General features: G+C 44.5%; 1 protein-coding gene across 1 annotated transcript in view; it reads right to left on the bottom strand.

Moving 5' to 3' along the window:
• LOC140406906 (importin subunit alpha-7-like) overlaps window positions 1–24926 on the bottom strand; it is a gene marked incomplete at its 3' end in the record, with an annotated part of 35714 nt that extends 10788 nt beyond the window's left edge. Inside the window, exons 1-4 of the mRNA XM_072494772.1 lie at window positions 24609–24926; window positions 15801–15934; window positions 14447–14542; window positions 8895–8994 (exon numbers count right to left, since the gene is read on the bottom strand). Coding sequence (XP_072350873.1) covers window positions 8895–8994; window positions 14447–14542; window positions 15801–15899 — 295 coding nt within the window. The remainder of the gene's footprint in view (window positions 1–8894; window positions 8995–14446; window positions 14543–15800; window positions 15935–24608) is intronic.
• Window positions 24927–25307: the final 381 nt, after the last annotated feature.

The raw sequence follows: 25307 nt of genomic DNA, 5'->3' as shown, positions 1-25307 counted from the left end.
AGCTGGTGGAAGGCCTTGGGGCCCAATTGGGCAAGGCCATGGGACCGGACGGGTACCCAATGCAATTTTACAACAAGTTCTTGGGTGTTGGGACCACTGTTGGTAAGGGCCCCCAATAAAGGCAAAGGAGTTGGGAGTACTCATCCCGACGTTGTCACAGGCGTCGATCCCCCTCATTTTAAAGCGAGATAAGGGCCTGTAAAATTGTGGGTCATACAGACCGATCTCCCTGTTAAATGTAGATGCCAAACTACTGGCAAAGATCCTGGACATGAGGATCGAAGACTGCATCCCACGAGTAATACAGGTTCGTTAAGGGGAGGCATTTGGCGAACAACATTTGTTACACAATGTGATTATGATGCCTCCAGAGCAGCGCGAGGTTGAGGTGGTGGTGGCCATGGACGCAGAGAAAGCCTTTGATCGGATAGAGTGGTATGAATTGAATATGGGTAAAAGTGAGGTCTTTGGGCGGCACAGTCGTTAGCACTGGGACTGCGGCACTGAGGACCCGGGTTCGAATCCTGGCCCTGGGTCACAGTCTGTGTGGAGTTTGCACATTCTCGCTGTGTCTGCGTGGGTTTCCACAACACAAAGATGTGCAGGTTAGGTGCATTGGCCATGCTAAATTGCCCCTTATTGGAGAAAAAATAATTGGGTACTCTAAATTTTTAAGAAAAAAAAGACTGAGGTCTTTGCGTTTCAGGCGAGGGGGTAGGTGAGCCGGTTGGGTGAGATGCTGCTCAAGGTGGTGGGAGGGAGCTTTCGGTATTTGGGTATTCAGGTGGCGCAGGAGTGAGAGCAGCTGCATAAGCTGACTCTGGGTCAGTTAGTAGAACAGATGAGGGGGAACTTGGAGGTGGGACGTGCTCCTGTTGTCATTGTAGGGGCAGATACAGACAGTTAAAATAACGGTCCTCATGAGGTTATTAATGGTTTTTCAGAGCCTCCCAATTTTTATTCCCAAGGCGTTCTTTAAAAAAGTGAATGTAGTGATCTCGGGATTTGTTTGGGCGGGTAAAACCCCGCGGGTGAAGAAGGTGCTGCTGGAGCGGGGCGTGGAGGCTGACTCTTCCGAATTTTATCAATTACTATTGGGCAGCAAATATTGCGATGGTCAGGAAGTGGGTAGTGGGGGAGGGGTCAGTTTGGGAACAGGTGGAAGCAGCCTCATGTAGGGGCACTGTTAACGGCACCTCTACCGTTCTCGCCGGCCAGGTACTCCACAAGCACGGTCGCAGTGGCAGTCCGGAGGGTGTGGGGACAGTGGAGGCAGCACATGAGGTTAGAGGGGGCGCCGGTTTGGTCACCGATTTGTGAGAATCACCGGTCGCTCCAGGGGGGCTGGATGGGTGGTTTCGGAGGTGGCACTGGGCAGGGATCGAGAGATTTGGAGATCTGTTTATTGATGAGAGTTTCCCAAGCTTGGAGGAGGAGTTTGAGTTGCCAGGTGGGAATGGGTTCCAGTATTTACAAGTGAGGAATTTTGTGCGAAGGTAGGTTTCGACCTTCCCACATCTGCCATTACAGGATATGGTGGTGCCGAGGACAGAGTAGGAGAGCGGAAGGTCTCAGAGATCTATCAGGAACTGATGGAGTGGGAGGGTGTCCCAATAAGAGAGGTGAAGAGATGGTGGTAAGAGCAGCTGGGTGGCGCCGGATTATGGGAGGAAACCCTGAGGCAAGTCAATGCATCCTCGTCGTGTACCAGGCTCAGCCTGATACAATTTAAGGTGGTCCACAGGGCACATATTACTGTGGCTTGACTGAGCAGGATCTTTTGAGGGGGTGGAGGATAGATGTGGGCGCTGTACAGGGTAGTCCTGCAAACCATGTCCATATGTTTTGGGCATGTCTGAGGCGGAGGGGTTTTTGGCAGGGGTTTGCTGACGTCATGTCAGAGGTATTAAAAGTGAGGGTGGTACCGAGAGTTTGGAGTCTTTTCGGGCTACAAACTCAACCTTGGCAAAAAGCAAGGTCTTCCCGGTGAACCCGCAAGGGGGAGGGGCATAGCTGGATGGAATGCCGTTTAAACAGGCCTGACAAATTCCGCTACCTGGGGATAGAAATCGCTCATGAATAGACAGGCATCCACAAAATGGAACCTGACCAGTCTGATGGAAGTTCAAAAGCCCTAGAGAGATGGGACACACTCCCACTCTCCCTGTCAGGGAAAGTGCAGACAATCAAGATGAACGTACTGCTCATGTTCCTCTTCTTGTTCAGATCCATTCTGATCTACATCCCCAAGGCCTGGGGGGCTTAGCCCTCCCAAACCTGCAATATTATCACTTGGTGGCAACTGTGGAAAGGGTAAAGGGGTGGATAAAAGAGGCAGAAGCTGAGTGGGTGCTTATGGCGGAGGGCCCCTGCAGGGGGAACTCCCTCGGGGCCCTGGCCACGGCCGCACTCCCATCCCCACCGAACAAACACTCAACAAGCCCAGTGGTAATAGCAACACTCCGGTCGTGGAACCAACTGCAACAGCACTTCGGGCTAACCAAAATGTCTGTTAAGGCCCCCATCTGCAATAACCACAGGTTCACACCCGTGACAATGGACGCCCCCGGAGAATCCTGGCGATCGCCTCAGCAGCACCACCCAAAGCTGCAGAGTAGCGGTCTGACTTGTCGGAATTTCTCCAGATGGAGAAAATCAAGTTTGCCATCCGGGGGTCGGAAGAAGGCTTCCAGAAGACATGGGAGCCAGTCACTCAGTTGTTCCAAGACCTGTTTGCAGCTAACAGCCAGTAAACCAAAGGGAGCTGAAAACACTCCAACAGAGGGCAATGAAAGGGGTACAAACAAAGAACAAAGAAATGTACAGCACAGGAACAGGCCCTTCGGCCCTCCAAGCCCGTGCCGACCATACTGCCCGACTAAACTACAATCTTCTACACTTCCTGGGTCCGTATCCTTCTATTCCCATCCTATTCATATATTTGTCAAGATGCCCCTTAAATGTCCCTATCGTCCCTGCTTCCACTACCTCCTCCGGTAGTGAGTTCCATGCACCCACTACCCTCTGCGTAAAAAACTTGCCTCGTACATCTACTCTAAACCTTGCCCCTCTCACCTTAAACCTATGCCCCCTAGTAATTGACCCCTCTACCCTGGGGAAAAGCCTCTGACTATCCACTCTGTCTATGCCCCTCATAATTTTGTATACCTCTATCAGGTTGCCCCTCAACCTCCTTCGTTCCAGTGAGAACAAACCGAGTTTATTCAATCGCTCCTCATAGCTTATGCCCTCCATACCAGGCAACATTCTGGTAAATCTCTTCTGCACCCTCTCTAAAGCCTCCACATCCTTCTGGTAGTGTGGCGACCAGAATTGAACACTATACTCCAAGTGTGGCCTAACTAAGGTTCTATACAGCTGCAACATGACTTGCCAATTCTTATACTCAATGCCCCGGCCAATGAAGGCAAGCATGCCGTATGCCTTCTTGACTACCTTCTCCACCTGTGTTGCCCCTTTCAATGACCTGTGGACCTGTACTCCTAGATCTCTTTGACTTTCAATACTCTTGAGGGTTCTACCATTCACTGTATATTCCCTACCTGCATTAGCCCTTCCAAAATGCATTACCTCACATTTGTCCGGATTAAACTCCATCTGCCATCTCTCCGCCCAAGTCTCCAGACAATCTAAATCCTGCTGTATCCTCAGACAGTCCTCATCGCTATCCGCAATTCCACCAACCTTTGTGTCGTCTGCAAACTTACTAATCAGACCAGTTACATTTTCCTCCAAATCATTTATATATACTACAAAGGGCAAAGGTCCCAGCACTGATCCCTGTGGAACACCACTGGTCACAGCCCTCCAATTAGAAAAGCATCCCTCCATTGCTACCCTCTGCCTTCTATGGCCTAGCCAGTTCTGTATCCACCTTGCCAGTTCACCCCTGATCCCGTGTGACTTCACCTTTTGTACTAGTCTACCATGAGGGACCTTGTCAAAGGCCTTACTGAAGTCCATATAGACAACATCTACTGCCCTACCTGCATCAATCATCTTAGTGACCTCCTCGAAAAACTCTATCAAGTTAGTGAGACACGACCTCCCCTTCACAAAACCGTGCTGCCTCTCACTAATACGTCCATTTGCTTCCAAATGGGAGTAGATCCTGTCTCGAAGAATTCTCTCCAGTAATTTCCCTACCACTGAAGTAAGGCTCACCGGCCTGTAGTTCCCTGGATTATCCTTGCTACCCTTCTTAAACAGAGGAACAACATTGGCTATTCTCCAGTCCTCCGGGACATCCCCTGAAGACAGCGAGGATCCAAAGATTTCTGTCAAGGCCTCAGCAATTTCCTCTCCAGCCTCCTTCAGTATTCTGGGGTAGATCCCATCAGGCCCTGGGGACTTATCTACCTTAATATTTTTTAAGACACCCAACACCTCGTCTTTTTGGATCACAATGTGACCCAGGCTATCTACACCCCCTTCTCCAGACTCAACATCTACCAATTCCTTCTCTTTGGTGAATACTGATGCAAAGTATTCATTTAGTACCTCGCCCATTTCCTCTGGCTCCACACATAGATTCCCTTGCCTATCCTTCAGTGGGCCAACCCTTTCCCTGGCTACCCTCTTGCTTTTTATGTACGTGTAAAAAGCCTTGGGATTTTCCTTAACCCTATTTGCCAATGACTTTTCATGACCCCTTCTAGCCCTCCTGACTCCTTGCTTAAGTTCCTTCCTACTTTCCTTATATGCCACACAGGCTTCGTCTGTTCCCAGCCTTTTAGCCCTGACAAATGCCTCCTTTTTCTTTTTGACGAGGCCTACAATATCACTCGTCATCCAAGGTTCCCGAAAATTGCCGTATTTATCTTTCTTCCTCACAGGAACATGCCTGTCCTGTATTCCTTTCAACTGACACTTGAAAGCCTCCCACATGTCAGATGTTGATTTGCCCTCAAACATCCGCCCCCAATCTATGTTCTTCAGTTCCCGCCTAATATTGTCATAATTAGCCTTCCCCCAATTTAGCACATTCATCCTCGGACCACTCTTATCCTTGTCCACCAGTACTTTAAAACTTACTGAATTGTGGTCACTGTTACCGAAATGCTCCCCTACTGAAACATCTACCACCTGGCCGGGCTCATTCCCCAATACCAGGTCCAGTACTGCCCCTTCCCTAGTTGGACTGTTTACATATTGTTTTAAGAAGCCCTCCTGGATGCTCCTTACAAACTCCGCCCCGTCTAAGCCCCTGGCACTAAGTGAGTCCCAGTCAATATTGGGGAAGTTGAAGTCTCCCATCACCACAACCCTGTTGTTTTTACTCTTTTCCAAAATCTGTCTACCTATCTGCTCCTCTATCTCCCGCTGGCTGTTGGGAGGCCTGTAGTATACCCCCAACATTGTGACTGCACCCTTCTTATTCCTGATCTCTACCCATATAGCCTCACTGCCCTCTGAGGTGTCCTCTCGCAGTATAGCGGTGATATTCTCCCGAACAAGTAGCGCAACTCCGCCTCCCCTTTTACATCCCCCTCTATCCCGCCTGAAACATCTAAATCCTGGAACGTTTAGCTGCCAATCCTGCCCTTCCCTCAACCAGGTCTCTGTAATGGCAATAACATCATAGTTCCAAGTAGTAATCCAAGCTCTAAGTTCATCTGCCTTACCCGTAATGCTCCTTGCATTAAAACATATGCACTTCAGGCCACCAGACCCGCTGTGTTCAGCAACTTTTCCCCGTCTGCTCTGCCTCAGAGCCACACTGTCCCTATTCCCTAGTTCTCCCTCAATGCTCTCACCTTCTGACCTATTGCTCCCGTACCCACCCCCCTGCCATACTAGTTTAAACCCTCCCGTGTGACACTAGCAAACCTCGCGGCCAGGATATTTATGCCTCTCCGGTTTAGATGCAACCCGTCCATCTTATACAGGTCACACCTGCCCCGGAAGAGCTCCCAGTGGTCCAGAAAACGGAAACCCTCCCTCCTACACCAGCTGTTTAGCCACGTGTTTATCTGCTCTATCTTCCTATTTCTAGCCTCACTGGCACGTGGCACAGGGAGTAATCCCGAGATTACAACCCTCGAGGTCCTGTCTTTTAACTTTCTGCCTAGCTCCCTGAACTCCTGCTGCAGGACCTCATGCCCCTTCCTGCCTATGTCGTTAGTACCAATATGTACAACGACCTCTGCCTGTTTGCCCTCCCCTTCAGGATTCCCTCTACCCGTTCGGAGACATCCTGGACCCTGGCACCAGGGAGGCAACATACCATCCTGGAGTCTCTTTCACGTCCACAGAAGCGCCTATCTGTGCCCCTGACTATAGAGTCCCCTATTACTATTACTCTTCTGCGCTTTGACCCTCCCTTCTGAACATCAGAGCCAGCCGTGGTGCCACTGCTCTGGCTGCTGCTGTTGTAGGGGGGGAAACAATGAAACATAGAACCCAACTACCAACAACAAAATACACGGTGTCATGCCAACCACACGAGCAGAATACAGGAGCTAAAAAGAGGAAAGAGAGCATGCCAGACGGCTAGAAGGGGAGGGGGGAACCGAGTCAGGAATAAACACCCACTGGAGAACGTAAAACCAAGAAGCCGCAACTGATGTAAATAGCTAAAAACAACAGATGTATATACAATGTTTCCGTTTTGTTTGATTATGGTTTTATTTTTTATTATTATAACACTCCTCTTATTTTTCAATGTATGTTCACAATTGCCTTTGCTTGTATCGCTTAAAAAAATCATTCCTGCACAAGATAAGAGTGCATAGCTCTGCTGGTGATATATTATCATGGAAAGAAGATTGGCAACAAACAAGGAGTCAAAATAAATGGGTCACTTTCAGGTTGGCAAACTAACCAGTGGAGTGCCACAGGGTTCAGTGTCAAGGCCTCAACTATTTACAATCTTTATTAATGACTTGGAAGAAGGAACCAACCGTAATGTGGTCAATTAGCTGATAACTTGCTTTCCTATCTATCTTTGCATTATGAGGAGGATTCAAAGTCTGCAATGAGAGAAAGACAGATTACATGAATGGACAAAAAATTAGGTGTATAATATGGGAAAATGTGAGGCTGTCCACTTCGACAGAAAAAATAGAAAAGCAGATTATTATTTAAAGGGGGAGAGATTGCAAAATGCTGCAATGCAGAGGGATCTGGATGTCATTGTAAATTAATTACATATACAGGTACACCAAGTAATTGAGGAAAATAGAATATTGGTCTTCATTGCAAAAGGGATGCAATACAAAAGTAGGGAAGTCTTGCTACAACTGTGAGGCGTACTAGAGTACTGTGCAGTTTTGGTCTCTTTACTTGGCTGCTTTGGAAGCAGTTCAGAGAAGGTTCATGGGCTGACTCTTGGGATAGGCAAGTTGTCTTGAGGAACGGTTATAGCTTAGAAGAATGGAGGGGTGAAAAATTTTGAGGGGGACTTGACAGGGTAGATACGGAGAGAATGTTTCCTCTTGTGGAGAATCTAGCAATATAGGACAGTTTAAAAATAAGGCATTTTCTTCCAAAGGAGAGCAGTGGAGGCCAAGTCATTGAATTTATTCAGGGCTGAGTTAGATTTTTGATTGACAATAGAGTTCAGGGTTGGGGGGGGGGGGGGGGCAGGATAACGGAATTGAGGCCACACTCAGATCAGCCATTATATTATTTAATGGCAGAGCAGGCTCAATGTCCAAATAATACCTGTTCCCAATTGTTATTTAAAGAGAATAAAATTAATTGATGGTGAAAATTCAATCAGAGGAAGCAGTGGCATAGTAGTATTGTTACTTGACTAGTAATCCAGAGTCCGAGGGCAACGCTCTGGGGACCCAGCTTCAAATCCCACCATAGTGGATGGTGAAATTGGAATTGAATTAACGATCTAATGATGACCATGAAAACATCGTAAATTGTTGTAAAAACCCATCTGGTTCACCAACGTCCTTTAGGGAAGGAAATTTGCCATCCTTACCTAGTATGGCCTACATGTGATTTCAGATCCACAACAATGTGGTGGATTCTTAAATGGACGCGAGGGATGGGCAATAAATTCTGGTCCAGCCACCATGAAAAAAAAATTACAATTTATCCATACAAGTAGAGAGTTCAGAATTTTAATTAGTAAGAATTAACTGTCATTTAAATACAATTGGCAATTAACTCACCCTACCTTTTGGTTAGGTTTCTAAGTATCATTCTGCAAATATTAATAGAAGCAAAAATGTCAGTAAGATGAGAAGCACATCGATCAGATGATTGGAAATCTGCAGGCCATGCCATTTAAAAACAACTTCCAACCTGTCAGCTAAAGATGAACAAGTACCAGAGTAACAGTAGGATGTTTTGAAAATGGATTTTGCCACAATTTGACATGCAAACAAAATGGTCAAAAGATGTATTTCAAAGTTTTATAATTTGGAAGACAGTGAAGCAGTAGAATTGATTTTGAAATGCGAGTGCAAAGAACACACTGATGATGGTTGGAATGCTTTCTCCTGTGCCATACTGTCAGAAAAATACCGTTGGACAATACTATATGTGGCACTAAAAGCAAAATACTGTGTATTCTGGAAATTTGAAGTAAAACAGAAGATGTTGGGAAAACTCAGCAGGTCTGGCAGCATCTGCGGAGAGAGAAACAGAGTTAACGTTTCGCGTTGTATGATTCTTCTTCAGATGCTACCATACCTGGAGTATTTCCACCATTTTCTGTTTTTAGCACGATATATGGCATGTGTTTGGTTAAGAGAATATGAGCTCCTGATCTCTCCGCATGATTAACGTTTAAATTTAGTCAGGTTTCCATTTTAAAATCCTCAAAAGGACATAAAATAATTTGAGGGGCTGTTGTCCTGAAAGTGTTCACTTAGTAATTTTTGACATCATCCATGTTTCCTTTGTTTAATTACCTTTGGAAAGCAATTTTCGAAATTTTTGAGTGGTAGCTAGCTGCTGCTCAGTATCATCAGAGAAAAGCATCTGTACCATTTCCCTTGAGATCACACTCTCCTGAATTGAAAATACAATTTTTAAAAATACAAATAGCACAATTTCTTTTGTAACAACAATTCATAAATGTTTAAAAGGAAAGCAATTATTATGATACAAAAGCAAAATACGGCAGATTTTGAAAGGCTGAAATAAAAACAGAAAATGTTGGCATGATTCAGCAGACTTGGCAACACCTGTGGAGAAAAACTGGTTAACATTTCAAGCCTGTATGGCTCTTCTTCAGGGTTAAAGAGTGGGAGAAATGTGACGGATTATATACTGTATTAGAAGTGGAGCAGCTGGCACAGAGACAGTCAGTGATAGGAGAGAGCTCAGAGAGAGTTTGCAACGAAGGTGTCTCGGGCACAAAACAGAGGTAGCGATAATGGCAGTGTCAAGGGCTACAGAAGGTGCTGATAGTGGCATAAAGATAAGATTGCAGAATTTTGTTAAGGGGAGAACAAGTGTGCTCAGCAAAAAAAAAAGCTAAAGAAGTGACAGATGACCCAGTGGGGGCGATAGAGGGGGTCTTTGCATTCGGACAAAAACTCTTTGGGATAAAAAAAAGGGGTTAAGATGGAGGAGAAAGGTCACAGTTCAAGTTGTTGAACTCAGTGTTGAATCCCAAGAGCTGTAATGTGCTTAATCAGGAGGTGCTATGCTTCTCCTCCAGTTTGTGTTGAGCTTCACTGGAATATTGTAGCAGGTCAAGAGCAGACATGAGACACGGCAAGAGAGCAAAATGCTGATTTGAAATGGAAAATGACAGGAAGTTTGGGTCATGCTTGCAGAGTGAAGGTGTTATGCAAAGCGGCCACCTCGTCTGCATTTAGTCTCCCCAATGTAGAGGAGACCGCATTGGGAGAAGTGCATACAGTAGTCCAAATTGAAGGAGATGCCAAGTGAAATGCTGCTTCATCTAAAAGGAGTGTTGAGGAGGGAAAGGGGCAGGGTGTGATGAGCAGATGAAGTATTTAATGGTGGCATCATGCCAGAGTTGGTGGAAACGACAGAGGGTGATCCTTTGAATCCTGAGGCTGCTGGGGTGGAAATTGAGGACGAGGGAGAGAATTGAAGAGAGAGGGCAGAGATGCAAGTTAGAAGAGACATTAGAGGATAGCATCATTGGAACAAATGTGACGGAGGTGGACAAACTGGGAGAATGGGGCAGAGCCTTTACAGGAAGCGGGGTGTAAGGAGTCGTAATCAAGGTAGCTGTGGGAATTGGTGGACTTGTAATGAATATTGGTGGTCATTATATCACCATAAATAGCCATGATGTGGCGATGCCGGCGTCACCTGAGGAAGGAGCAGCGCTCCGAAAGCTAGTGACATCAAAACAAACCTGTTGGACTTTAACCTGGTGTTGTAAGACTTCTTACTGTGCTCACCATAAATAGAGACAGAGAGGTCAAGAAAAGGAAGGGAAGTGTTAGAGATGGATTTTGCAAAGGTGAGGGAGGGAAACTGGAAGTAAAATTGTTAAATCTTTCCAGGTCCAGATGAGAGCATGAAGCAGCACCAAAAGTCATCGATGTAATGGAAAAGGAGTTGTGAGAGTGGGCCAGAGTAGACCTCCGCAGTCAAAGGATTATCCTACTCCATTTCCACCAACTCCAGCATGAATCCACCATGAGACACATCTTTCCCTCAACCTGCCTGCCAACATTCTGCAGGGACCTCCATCACCGCTGACTCTTCATTCCCTACCCATGGGTCCTTCTCTGGCAATCACAGATAGTGTAACATCTGCACCGTTACCTCCCCCTTCCTCACTGTTCCAGACTCCAAACACTCCTTTCAGGTGGAGCAACATTTCATTTACACCGCCTTCAATTTGGTCTACTACATTCACTGCTCCCAATGCAATCTCCTCTATGTTGGGAAGACTAAATGCAGACTGGAGAACCCCTTTGCAGAACATTTTTATTCAGTTCGCAAGCATGACTCCAACCTTCCTGTCGCTTGCCATTTCAATGCAGAATCTTGTTCTCATGCCCACAAGTCAGTCCTTGGCCTGCTGAAATGCTCCAGTGTAGCCCAAAGCAGACAGGAGAAGCACTTCACCTTTCGATTAGGTATGTGACAGTCCTCATGACTCATTGAGTTTATCAATTTTAGACTGTGACCGTTCTCCTCCATCTTAACCCTCTTTATTCAAAACATTTTTGTCCCAACACAAAATCACTGGACCAGTCACTAGTTTATTAACTTTTCTTTTCACTGAGCACTGACTTTATTCTCCCATTAACAATATTCTGCAATCTTATCTTTATGCCACTAATAGCATCTTCTATAGCCTTTCACGCGGTTATTAATGCTTCCTGCCATGTGCCCTTAACATCTTTGTTGCAATCTCTCCTACCTCCCATTATTACTGACCTTTTTTTCTGCCCCACCTCCTCTTATGCAGTATCCAATCCATCATCTTTCGCCCTCTTCAGCTCTGAAAAAGTCATACAGACTCAAAATGTTAACTCTACTTCTCTCTTCACAGATCTTGTCAGTCCTGCTGAGGTTTTCCAGTATTTTCTGTTTTTATTTCAGATTTCCAGCATCCTCAGTATTTTCCTTTTAAATCTGGATCTGCACCCAGCTTGGCATTGCAAAAGCACACAATACAGAAACTCTAGAGAACACAGTTTCATCAACAAACAGGATACTTGAATTATGAATACGCTTCACTGATTTATTTTGACTCAACTGCATCAGTTTAGAAGAAATAAAGCAGAAAATGAAACATTTGCAACTAAATAATACAATGTTTTAACATTATCTGCTAATAGTCATGCATTCAACCACAATTACCACCATTTCTTGTCAGCCACTGTACATCTATCTATTTTATAGAATAAATTACATTATATAACTCTTCTAAGCTTATACCCAAGTTGTACTTTTTAAGTCAGTGTTTTATAGATTTCTGAAATTTTTTTAACTGCCTTTAAGATTAGGGCAATACTGCCCATGTCATGTTGCTTTAAAATGATAGTGGTCATTAGTGATTTTTTTTGTAGAAATAAGTACCTTGATGGGCAGTTTAGAAGATATGATGAGACAGAGTGGTGTAAACTAGGTTAATACATAGGACACACAAATTAATGCCAGCCCAACAGCTTTTACAGTCATTTGTTCTTGTCCTAGTATACAATGGAGGCTATAAAGTGACATAGATAGGTCTTTCTCAAGGAGGTAGGTGCTACCCAGGACATGGCAAAAGACGAGGAAACTCTAGAAGGATTCAAAATTGTTGAATAGACAAATTACCAGGATCAGGTGAGATGCATCCAAGGAAGTGAGAATGGAAATTGCAGGGGCGATAGCCATAATCTTCCAATCTTCTCTAAACTCAGCGGAGGTACTGGAGAATTGCAAATCTTAGGGTTGTAAGGATAGCCCCAGCAAATACAGGTCAGTCAGTTTAACAGTGGTGGGAAAGGTTCCAGAAACAACTATTCAGGATAGAATTAGTTGTCACATGGAAGAATGTTGGTTAATTAGGAAGATCCAGCATGGGTTTCAAAAGGGGAAATATTGTTTAACTAACTTTTGAGATAACAGAACTGGAGAGTTCAGAACAGATTTTCAAGAATGGTTCCAGGGATGAGAAATGTCAGTTATGAGGATAGACTGGAGGGGTTGGGACTGTTCTTCTTGGAGAGAAGATTCGATAGAGATGTTAAAAATCATAAGGGGCTGGACATAAGAATACGTAGGAAAAAATTGTTCCCACTTGTAAAAGGTCAAGAACGAGAGGGCACAGATTTAAAGTGATTTGCAAAAGAAGCAAATGTGATGTGAGAAAATAATTTTTCTCACAACGGGTGGTTCTAGGTTTGGAATGCAGTGCCTGTAAGTGTGGTGGAGGCAGGTTCAAGGTATACGAGGTATTCAAGAGGGCATTAGATATTTGAATAGAAATAATGTGCAGGGGAGTGGCACTAAACCATGATGCTCATTTGGACAGCTGGTGCAGATATGATGGGCCACATGGCCTCCCTTCAGCACCATGACAATTCTGTGATTCACAACAGTCAAAGATCTAGGAAAGGAGTATAATGTGGGCAAATATGAAATTGCCCGTTTTGGCAGGAAGAGTAAAAAAGCATGTTATCTAAATAATGAGGGATTGCAGAGCTCAGAGTCAGAGGGATTCAGGTGTCCTAATGCATGAGTCACAGAAGGCTAGTAGGTCATGCTTCAGTTGGTGATACCACATAATAATAATAATAATAATCTTTATTATTGTCAAATAGGCTTATATTAACAGTGCAATGAGGTTACTGTGATTACCCACTCACATTTACATAAAAGAACCAGACCATGCTATGAATATGTAACACATTTCCAGACACAGGTAATCAACTTTGCAGCAGGACAAAGGACAGACAAAGAAGCCATCAGGCTCAAAATGGCTGGTCAGACAAGGGTGTTTTAGAGGACAAATGATCTTGATTGAATCATCCGGATGAACAGGAATACTGTTTAGTCCCATTAACGCTTTTGGGTCTGGATGGGACAATGGAACTCAGGCCAGTTGTGGGCGCATACCTATGACTCAATGCAAGCAGACCGATATAAAAGGAACATCGGAACAGATCTTTAGCAATAATCTGAGAGTCCCCCAGGCACAACCATCACAAGAAGGGGGGGGAATCCTAGGTTTCAAAGCTGAAAGAAGATATCCACATTGAGCAATCGCAGCCTGGTCAGCCTCTTTCATTAAGTGTGGGTAATACCTAGAGCTCAGCTGAGAGTCCAAGTCATACTTTGTGCGAGAGTGTTGCGGATAAAATTTTGTTAAACTGTGAACCTGTTTTGTGCTTTGTTCATCTCACAAGTAAGAGCACCTGGGTAAAACCGGTCGAAGTGTCTGAGATTTTACAGACAACACTAGGCTTGTATCCACTGGAGTTTAGAAGACTAAGTGGTGACTTGATTGAAACCAAGATCCTGAGATTTCTTGGGCTGTGGAGGGGATGTTTCCCCTTGTGCAAGAATTTAGAACTTGGGGCCTCGATTTAAAAATAAGTGGTTGTTCATTTAAGATAGAGATGAGAATTTTTTCTCTGGTAGCGAATCTTTGGAACACTTTCTCAAAAGACAGTGCGAGCAAAGTCTTTGAATATTCTCAAGATATAGCTAGAGAGATTCTTGATTAATAAGGGGGTGAAACGTTATGGGGGTAGGTAGGAATATGGAGTGGAGGTTACAATCCGATCAGCCATGATCTTATTGAATGTTGCAGCATACTCGAGGGGCTAAGTGGCCTACTCCTGCTCCTGACTCGTATGACTCCTGCTCCTGACTCGTATGACTCCTGCTCCTGACTCGTATGTTTGTGTTTATTGAATTCAATTTCACAACTTGCCATATGAACTCAAGCAACATGTTAGTTCAGTACCATAACATTAATATGAAGATTTGATTAATTAACATGCAGTGATTATCCATCATATATGGTTCCTACCCCTGCTGCAGTTGAGTTGACATACGAGTCCATGAGAGGGCTTTCAAATATGGCCAACTCTTCATTGATAAGCTCCACATTTCTCCTTTTAAACAGCTGGAAAAAAAAAAGTAATATTTTGCGTCAAATTTCAGAGCTTTCTTATAATGCACACTTCCGAAAAAGAATCACTTTATTAAGGATCAGCAAAACATTGTTGACTTTTTAAATAACTTGGATCTGTTTTGTTATCCAAAAATGTGAGGTGGTTGGCAAAAGGATGGGATCATTTTTCCAATAAAGATGGTGTCATAGTTTTAGGGAGGAACTCAAGGATGTCTCAATTTCACATGCAAGGTCAAGTTTATTTTGTAAATAAATTTTAGGCAATAACAATAACCTCTTTAAAATTGGCAATGATAAGTTTTTAAAAAGTGTTTCTACTCTGGGCGGCACGGTGGCGCAAGTGGTTAGCACTGCTGCCTCACGGTGCCAAGGACCCAGGCTTGATCCCGGCCCAGGTCACTGTCCGTGTGGCGTTTGCAGATTCTCTCCGTGCCTGTGTGGGTCTCACCCGCACAACCCAAAGATGTGCAGGCTAGGTGGATTGGCCACGCTAAAATTGCCCCTTAATTAATTAAAAAATTTTAGTGATCAATATCAAATTTTCAACCATGACCTCCTGGGTTTATTGTAATTAATCTACACCATGCCAAATCACATTTTAGGATATCCTAAAGTACTTCACAACCAAGTGATTTCAAAAGGAATCAATCACTGTTAAGTATGCAGTTTGCACATTCTTCAAGCTTTTTTTTTTTTAAGTGGAGAGGGGGAAACAAAGCTAGCTAGAATCATAGAATCCCTACAGTGCAGAAGGAGGCCATTCGGCCCATTGACTCAACTCTGCACTACTTCGGCCCACTGCCCCACAACAGTCCAAATTAGCGTTCTGTATTGCACCATCAACTCAAGCTTGATCCCATTGAAAAATTGATCAGGGTTCAAGTTATCAGTAGTGCTCATGCTCAAATTGGTTTGTGCTACATCTGGACTATTTGAAAATGAAATGCCCGAACCAAGCTTGTCCAGCACTTGGGACATGGGCGCGTTACCCACCTGTCTGGGTGGGCACACTTGTGCATATGATAATTAACAAATAAGGAATAAAGACGCCCGCCTGCCCCGCACACGGGTTCCTCACACAACACCTATCAGCAGCAATTGTAGGTGAGAAATAGGCCGCGATTGGAGGAGCAGTCTCCTGCAGAAATCTTCAAATTTCCCAAGCCATTTTTCCAGTATTTTCAAAAACAAAATCACTTAGGGGCAATCAGTTGGACAAGCTCGACCTAAACTAAGCCATGTGACAGACCTGTTGTTCTCGCTTTTGTTTCCTTAGCTGAATTCCTTCTTCCTCCCTTCTCCTACGCATTTCCTCAGGATTTAATGCTTTGTTCTTGTAACGATTCATTCTGTAGTTTTCTTTTGCTGGACTAGCCGTGGTTTCTATGGAAAAATGTTAACGTTTAAACAGTGAAATCCATCACAACACTGTTGTGCTCCCAATTTTCCAGTGGCAAATTCACACCACTATTTTATGAAAAAAGATTAAAATACATTATCGTGAACAGAGACAATTGAACAACATTGTTGTTACATTCTACCTTTAACATGGTAAAACATCCCAAAGTGCTACACAGGGACAATATCAAACATCATTTGATATTGTCAGACAAGGAGAGATTAGGTTGGATTTCCCAAAGTTTGGTCAAGGAGGTTAACTTTAAAGGAGCATTGTTAAAGAGGAACACCATCTTAGCAAACCACTGCTCCATCTCCAAACTTGTTTTTTTTAAATCCCCAAGGTCTTGAACACATCACCTCCCAAATGCAAGCCTATATCTTTTCCATAACTGTTTGAGCCCCAGTTAAGGTTTCTTCCCCTGCCACAGCAATGAAATGGCCCTTTTCAAACTTTTGCACAGCCAGTGGATTTCACTGTAGCAACAGGAAAGGCAAAATGAATGAAGTATTCTTTCTTGAGTTAATGCAAAAGGTACTGCAGGAAAAGGATGGATTTCATGTGACATTTCAGTGAACATAATTCATAGATAGAATACAGGTAATAAAACAAATCAGCCGACAAAGTATTGTAATTTAAATTCAATGGTTCAGACTTCAGTATAAAATAATGTAATGTTGCTTGGGAGGGGAGGTGCAGAGAGAAAGTGAAATAAAATTGCGAGAGAATAAATGAAATCCCATTTTCCAGCAGTCAAGAAAATGAAAGATTGATCTGATAGAGGTTTTCAATAAAGGATGTTAAAAGTAGTGATATTAGTCTCAAACGAGTAAAATCAATGCGGCCTGCTTTAACAAATCCAAACAAGAATTTTGACAGAGTCATCCAGACTCTTTCGCTCTGCAGAGATGCTGCCAGACCTGCTGCGATAGTCCAGTATTTTCTGGTTTTGGTTCAGATTCCAGCATCCGCAGTATCAAACTTTTATCAAACAAGAATTAATGTGGAAGCTAGAAAACAAAACTTTGCACAGCAGAGAGAATTTGACATTTTCTCCTGTTGAAAGAGTGTCAGTATTTGTTAAAAATTCCTTCAACGGAATCAACGGTATTGGGAGTGAAGTGTGTGGAAATAAATAAAGTACCCACTGCATTAAAAAATGCATATTAATTATAACATATAGAAGAGTCCTTAATCCAATCAGTAAAATGTTGCAAACAAGAACGCAGTAGTCAAGATTTGATTTTGATTCAGATCTTCAAAATTCATTCAAATGTCAATATATAACAGACATTCAATTTGCTTGGATGTGCCCTGCACCATGCCAATGATGATAAGTAGTTAACCAAATGCTGAATCCCATTTTACACAGCAAAATATATTGACTGAATCACAGTTAACAAAGTTGATTTATGCACCGTTCTAGCCACTGTTACATAAATAATAGCTTAAAGTCACTGAGCAAGTCCTGCTTAATATCATGTTAAAATTGACATGGGAGTTTTAGAGGTTCTGTCCCCCCGTGTATTCTGACCTGATACTTGACAGTACAGATTGTCGAATATCAGAACACAAAAAACCTAAGAAATAAGAGGAATAGGCCTTTTGACCCCTTACGCATGCCTGCTCTGCCGTTCAGCAAGATCATGGCTGATCTGACTGTGGCCTTAACTCCCAACTTTCCTGCCTGCCCCCCACCACCCACAACCCCCAACTCCCCTGTAGATCAAAGATCAGTCTAATTTAGCTTTACTTGTGCTCAATACCCCAGCCTCCACCAATCTGGGTAGAAAACTCCAAAGGCTAACAGCCCTCAAGAGTGGGAGGCTGCTTATTTTTAAACTGTGTTCCCTAGTAATAGAATTTCCCATGAGGTGAAACATACTCTCAACGTCTACCCTGGAAAGCCCCTTAGAATCTGCAAGTGTCAATAAGATTACCTCTCATTCTTCTAAACTTCAATGAGCCTTTAATCCCAGGACTCAAGCAAATATCCCCATAACCCTGTAACCCCACCGAACCATTAGACACTATGGGGCAATTTAGCATTGCTAATACATCTAACCTGCACATCTCTAGACAATGGGAGGAAATCGGAGCACCCGTAAGAAACCCACGCAGACGCGGGAAGAAAGTGCATACTCCGCACAGTCACCCAAGGTCAGCATTGAACCTGGGTCCCTGGCGCTGTAAGGCAGCAGTGCTAACCACCGTGCCATGCTCATTCTCTCTGATGTGTTGATGGTACCTCTCCAGGACTGGAGGTGGCGTCTGCATGTAATCCACGTTTGAGCCGAGTGTTGGAAGGACAACCACCTTGTACACAAAGTTCATGGCATCAGCATGGATGTTGCGATTGTTAAAGGCCCTCCCTCTTCTTTAGGCCTCCGAAGGAGGCGCTGGTGGATTGGATACGATGTTGGATCTCCGCATCGATGTCAGCCTTAGACGTGAGTTGGTTCCCCAAGCACGGCTTGGAGATTCTCTTCTGCGAGTAGAGCTGGCAATGTCATTACCCTACTGAAATTCCATGAGCGATGATGTTGGTGTAATTTTCATTTCTGGATTTAACCAGTTGAAGTCAAAAAGATTTGCCGTCCATCCTGTAGATAATGTCCACGCCACTGCAAAGCTTGCTCTTGACAAGGTGTAGGATAGTGGCGATGGAGATGGAGTCTGGGCTTCAGTCTTGATCTCAAACGGTCTTGGACTTTTTTCCCCCCAATCAGTGAGGACTGCCGCCGACATCTTGTTGCGTAAGAATTGTAGCACGTTGCTAAATATCTCTGGGCAGCCAGCCTTTGACAGGGTCTTCCATAGCACTTCCCGATTGACTGAGTCAAAAGCCTGGTTAGATCGGTGCAGGCCATGTACAGTGGTTGATGTTGTTCCTGGCACTTCTCAAAGTTGTCGAGCAATGAAAGTCCTGTCTACTGTTCCACAGTTTTGTCGGAAGCCACACTGGCTTTCTGGAAGGATTTCTTCAGAGAATGGGAGAAGGCGACTAGTGAGGATTCGGGTGATGATCTTCCCAGCATTGAGTAGGGAGATTCCTCGGGAGTTCCCATAGTCAGCTTTGCTTCCTTTCTTGAAGACGGTGGCGATGACGACATCCGAGGTCAGCAGGAATTTCTTCTCTGTCCCAGATTTTCAGTAACAGCTGATGGAGATGACAGGTGATTTCCTCCAAGTTTGTACACTACACTGGGATGCTGTCCATTCCTGCAGCTTTCCATTCTTCATACGTTAAATGAAAGTTTCAACTTCATCCATGCTTGGGTAGGAGTCCAAGATCATCTTTGATGGGGAGTTAGATTTCTTCAAACACATCCTCACCTATGATTGTATCACACTTTGGGAGTTCTTTGGCCTTCGATGGAGAAAACACTTTTTATAATAATAACTTGTCACAAGCAGGCTTCAATGAAGTTACTGTGAAAAGCCCCTAGTCGGCACATTCCGGTGCCTGTTCAGGGGGCCGGTACAGGAATTGAACCCGCACTGCTGGCCTTTTGCTTTCCGTCTCTCAAGAAGATTCCGTCCCTGACTCCGCACTAGTTTGAGACCTAGGGTATTGAATCCATATATTGCCTTGGGTGGCAGTGAAGAAGCCCCAGGTGTCATGCTTGTAGGAGTTGTAGCTCCTTAGCAAGTAAGCATAGCAAACCACAGTTTGAACAATAGTAATGAGTTGATGGGAACATTATTGTACCTGAATGACGAGCTTCAATGGGTCAAAAGGCTATGCCTGACTTTGCATTAAAATCTGGTCTATTACGTGTACATACATGCCAACCCATTTCAGGGTGAAGAAAATATTTGTTGGATAGTTGCATGAAAAGTCACAACAAATAATTCACTCAAGGGCCAATATCTACAACATTCCAGATAGTCTCTAAACATAGTAGGCCATAAGGCACATTTCTAGTGACTGTGTCATTCAGATGTCTACAATGGGCAAAAAATCAAATACAATATTTAAGTTATTAAAAAAAAAAAACTCCAAATAATTCAGTCATTGAGGATAGCATATGAAATGAAAAAGGATAGTTAATATACGTTTGGAAAGGATTTTGCATTAGTGAGTTGTACTAATACCAGTTCATTTTTTAAAAATTATTTTACATGATGCGGATTTCGCTAGCTCGGCCAGCAGTTGTCCATCCCGAATTGTCCTCGAGGTGGTTTTGGTGAGCCATCTTAGACCGTAAGATATAGGAGCAGAATTAGGCATTCAGTCCATCAAGTCTGCTCCACCATTTGGTCATAGCTGATATGTTTCTCATCCCATTCTCCTGCCTTGTCCCCATAACCCCTGATCCTCCTATTAATCAAGAACCTCGCTCTGTTTTAAAGACAAGTGATTTAGCCTCCACAGCCTTCTATGGCAATGAGTTCCACAGATTCACCACCCTCTGACTGAAGAAATTCCTGCTCATCTCAGTTTTTTTTTTTTAATTTTAGAGTACCCAATTATAATTTTTTTCTTCAATTAAGGGGCAATTTAACACGGCCAATCCACCTAACCAGCACATCTTTGGGTCGTGGGGGTGAAACTCACGCAGACACGGGGAGAATGTGCAAACTCCACACGGACAGTGACCCAGGGCTGGGATTCAAACCAGGGTCCTCAGCACTGTAGTCCCAGTCCTAACCACTGTGCCACTTGCCACCCTGCTAATCTCAGTTTCAAAGGATCGGCTCTTCAGTCTGAGTGTCTTCTTGAATCACTGTTACCCATGAGGTGTAGGTTCACCCACAACACTTTGGGAGTAAGTTCGAGGATTTTGACCCAGCAACAATAATATAGCTCCAATTCAGAATGGTGTGTGGCTCTGAAGGGAACCTGTGGTGGTGTTCACATACATCTTCTGCTCTTCTCCTTCTAGGCGGGAGAGGTTGTAGGTTTGGAAGGGGCTGTCAAAGGAGCCTTGATGATGTTACTGTGCATCTTGTACATGGGACACACTGCTGCCACTGCACGGTGGGGAGGGAGTGAATGCTTAAGGTACTGGGTGTAGTGCCAGGCACGCAGGCTGCTTTGGCCTGGATGATGTCAAGGTTTGAATGTTGTTGGCGATGCACTCATCCAGTCAAGTCTTGTAGATGGTAGACGGGTTTTGGAGAGTCAGGTGGCGAGTTACTTGCCGCAGGATTCCTACCCGGTGACCTGCTCTTGGAACCACAATATTTATATGTTTTCTGGTCTATGGTAACTCCAGGATGTTGATAGTGGGAGATTCAGCAGTGGCAACGCCTAGGGAGATGTACAGATTCTCTCTTGTTGGAGAGTCATTGCACTTGTGCTGTACGAATGTTACTTGCCAATTGTCAGCTCAAGACTGAATGTTGTCCAGGTTTTGCTGCATATCAACTCAAACTGCTTCAATACCCGAGGAATTGCGAATGGAGCTGGAGATCGTTGATTGATGATTCTGAACTTATTTTGGAACGAAGGCCATTGATGAAACAGCTGAAAAGGTTAGGCCTAGGACAGTATCCCGAGGAACTCCTGCAGTGACGCCCTGGAACCAAGATGATAGACCGCCAACCAGTCAACCATGTTCCTTTGTACCAGGTATGACTCCAACCTGTGGAGTTTCCCCCCTGCCCCATTGACTCCAGTTTAAAAAAATTATTGAACAGTTTTCATTTCAACATGGAAAAGCAGATATTACAAAGTACAGTATTAAAAAAAACCAGACCCAAGAACACAAAACCCACCCAGGAAAGAACCACCCTCCCCGACAATGAGAACTAAGAACTTAAACCCCCTCCCTGCCATCTCCCCTCCAAACAGCTGATCGTGATTTGCTCTTAAAGTAGGAAATAAATGGCTTCCACCTCAGGTAGAACCCTTCAACCAACCCCCTGACTGTGTACTTGCCCCTCTCTAGATGCAGAAGTCCAATAAGGTCACATAAACAGACCGCACTGGGCGGAGCAGCACATATTGCCTCCAGGCTATCAGTGAGGTAAAGGCAAGAATATCCACCTTCACCCCCATCTGCAACCATGCCGAGTACTGCACTCAACTGCAAAAAATTAAATTTCATTGTACGAAATTAACTTGTCAAACTATGTACACTGGATCCCCACACCCTGCCAAGAAACATCAGTTGCCTCTTTTTTGGATGCATCCCAGATGGTGATGATGAGCCAAAGGTCAAGGCTCCTGATCAGTGTGAAGAATTGCTGACATAGTGTTCAAGAAGAGATCCAAAAACGTACCATCCTAGGACACAACCAAAACATGTGGGCGTGATTTGCAGGCCCCAAAGAACACAGCTCACGCCCATCTTCCACTCCCGAAAAGAAACTGCTCAACCTAGCTTTAGTTAGGTGAGCCCCATGTACTACCTTGAGCTGAATTGGACTAAGTCGTACACGGGAATGTGGAGCTCACCCTACGATGGGCCTGATACCACACGTCTTAGTCTAAAATTGGCCTCCGTTCTCCCTCCCATTTTGCCTGTACCTGATCTAGCGGGACCACCTCCATTGACAAGATTTGCCCATAGATGCTGGAAATGCTCCCCCAACCAGACCCCGCAAGTAATAGGATCCTATTCAACAAGGAGGGTTGCGGAGTAGAGGGAAATGCAGGAAAAGCTCAAACAAAATCACGCACCTGGAGGAAACAGAACAAGTTCGCCCCAGAAGTTGGAACTTTGTCAATAATACCCCCAAACTAGTAAACTGTCCCTCTTAAAAATAGATTCCTAAAACACCCAAGGTCCTGACCTAACTGTTGCATCTAAACCCAACAGAACAAATAGATTGGTTGTCACAGATAGGGGTCAGCATTGACATGGAACCTAATCTGTAATACTGTCGAAGTTGCCACCATATTGAGTGGACACTGCCACCGGGTTCATGGAGGACCTCATCGGAAAGAGTGGATGCAGACCATTGCCAAAGCTCTGAGATTAGAACCCCAACAGGAGCTTGCCTCCATCTGCCCCCACATGGGGCCTGGCTCCCCAAATCAACCCATTACCTTCTTGTTGCTGGCTGCCCAATGATAAGCCAGTCGGTTGGGTCATGACAGGACCAACCCTCATTCTCTCTCTCCCCCCCTCCTCCTCCTCTCTCAAGAAAAGCCGTGCTGAGTCTTTGGGTCCCAACCTGCCCAAATGTCACAATCTTACTAACCTGAGCAAAAAAGGATTTGGGGAGAAAGATCATGAGGTACTGAAAAATAAATAAGAACCTTGGGAGAATATTCATTTTTACAGCCTGGATCCTACCTGCCAAGGACAGAGAGTGGTTATTCCACTTTTGCAAGTAGGACCTCCCCCTACTCACCAGACTGGTGTAGTTCAATCTATGGAGCGATGGCCATATTAGTTCCCCTCCCTGGGGATAACCGGAAAACAATCACTCTTTTCCAGGTTCAGTTTGTATCCTGAAAAGGAACCAAAGCTCCGGAGTAGTTTTCTTATTTCAAACATAGATGAGACTGGGTTCGTAATACATAGAAGCAGGTCGTCACCATAAATTACAGGTGGCACTGTAACACAGTGGTTAGCACTGTTGCTTCACAGCACCAGGGTCGCGGGTTCGATTCCCGGCTTGGGTCACTGTCTGTGCGGAGTCTGCATGTTCTCCCGTGTCTGCATGGGTTTCCTCCGGGTGCTCCGGTTTCCTCCCGCCGGTCCTGAAAGACGTGCTCGTTAGGTGATTTGGACATTCTGAATTCTCCCTCAGTGTACCCGAACAGGCACTGGGGTTTGGCAACCAGGTGATTTTCACTGAACTTCATTGCAGTGTTAATATAAGCCTACTTGTGACACTAATAAAGATTATTAAAAGGAACACCCAATGCTCCCTCCCCTCCAAGGATCTCAGCACTATCGACAAAGGCTCAACAGTGCAAACCAGGAGCGGTGACAAAGGACATCCCTACCTAGTACCCCTACTTAATGAGAAATATCCTGAGCTCAAAGTGTTGGTGTGTATACTGGGGCACTGTAAAGCAGCCGGACCCACAAATGAACTTCTGCCCAAGACCAAATCTCCCCAAGGTCTCGAAGAGGTATTCCCACTCTACCCTGCCGAACATTGACACTAGAGGTCCTTGACAGCACACTTGGTCAAAGGCAGCCTGGAGGTCAATGGCAATCTTTGACCAAATACTAATACAACTTTATATTTATTTAAATCTACATTCTTGACTAGTGTTTCAGTGAATTATTTTGCTTCCACTCCACTGTAGCAGTATCATTCCTAGCTGATCAAAACTGCAGGGTTTTTTCCTATCAGAACATAATTCCTAAACATAGTTTGCCATGAACCTCACATTTTCTCTTATTAAAGACTACTGACCATTGCCCTGTCACTTACATCAGATAACTAAAATCTATAATTATATAGAACCTTAAATGTGATGAAATATTCCAAGGCATTAGAAAGCAGGACAGAGCCACATGAGGAGATAAGTCAGATGACAAAACTTGGTAAATGATAAGGAGCGGCATGTGGGACAGTGGTTAGCACTGCTGCCTACGGCGTTGAGGACCTGGGCGTTAACCGGAAAACAATCACTCTTTTCCAGGTTCAGTTTGTATCCTGAAAAGGAACCAAAGCTCCGGAGTAGCTTTCTTATTTCAAACATAGAGGAGACTGGGTTCGTAATACATAGAAGCAGGTCGTCACCATAAATTATGGGTGGCACGGTAGCACAGTGGTTAGCACGGTTGCTTCACAGCACCAGGGTCCCAGGTTCGATTCCCGGCTTGGGTCACTGTCTGTGTGGAGTCTGCATGTTCTCCCGTGTCTGCAAGGGTTTCCTCCGGGTGCTCCGGTTTCCTCCCACCGGTCCTGAAAGACGTGCTCGTTCGGCGATTTGGACATTCTGAATTCTCCCTCAATGTACTCGAATCCCGGCCCTGGGTCACTGTCCGTGTGGAGTTTGCACAGTCTCCCAGTGTCTGCGTTGGTTTCACCCCCACAACCTAAAGATGTGCAAGTTAGGTGGATTGGCCACGTGAAACTGCCCCTTAATGGAAAAAAAAAAATAGAATTGGGTACTGTAAATTTATTTTGATAAAAATAAGAAAAAAATAGAGCTGGTTTTAACAAGTGTCTCAAAGGAGGAAAATGATATAGAGGGGGAGAGAATGCCAGAGCTTGGTACCTTGACAACTGATGACACTGCCTGGTGGCACATTAGGAATGCACAAAAAGCCAGAATTAGAGATTGCAGACATCTTGGGACAGTTGTGGGGCTGGAGTAGATAACTGAATTAGGGAGGGACAAGGCCATTGAGGGATCTGAAAACAAGGGTCAGAGGTTTTTAAAATCAAGGTGTTGGTTGACCAGGAACCAGTGTAGGGCAGCAAGCACAGGGCTCA

The sequence above is a fragment of the Scyliorhinus torazame genome, unplaced genomic scaffold (assembly GCF_047496885.1).
Source record: "Scyliorhinus torazame isolate Kashiwa2021f unplaced genomic scaffold, sScyTor2.1 scaffold_1011, whole genome shotgun sequence".
In the NCBI taxonomy this organism is placed as follows: domain Eukaryota; kingdom Metazoa; phylum Chordata; class Chondrichthyes; order Carcharhiniformes; family Scyliorhinidae; genus Scyliorhinus; species Scyliorhinus torazame.
This window is presented reverse-complemented; position numbering and strand designations above follow the sequence as displayed.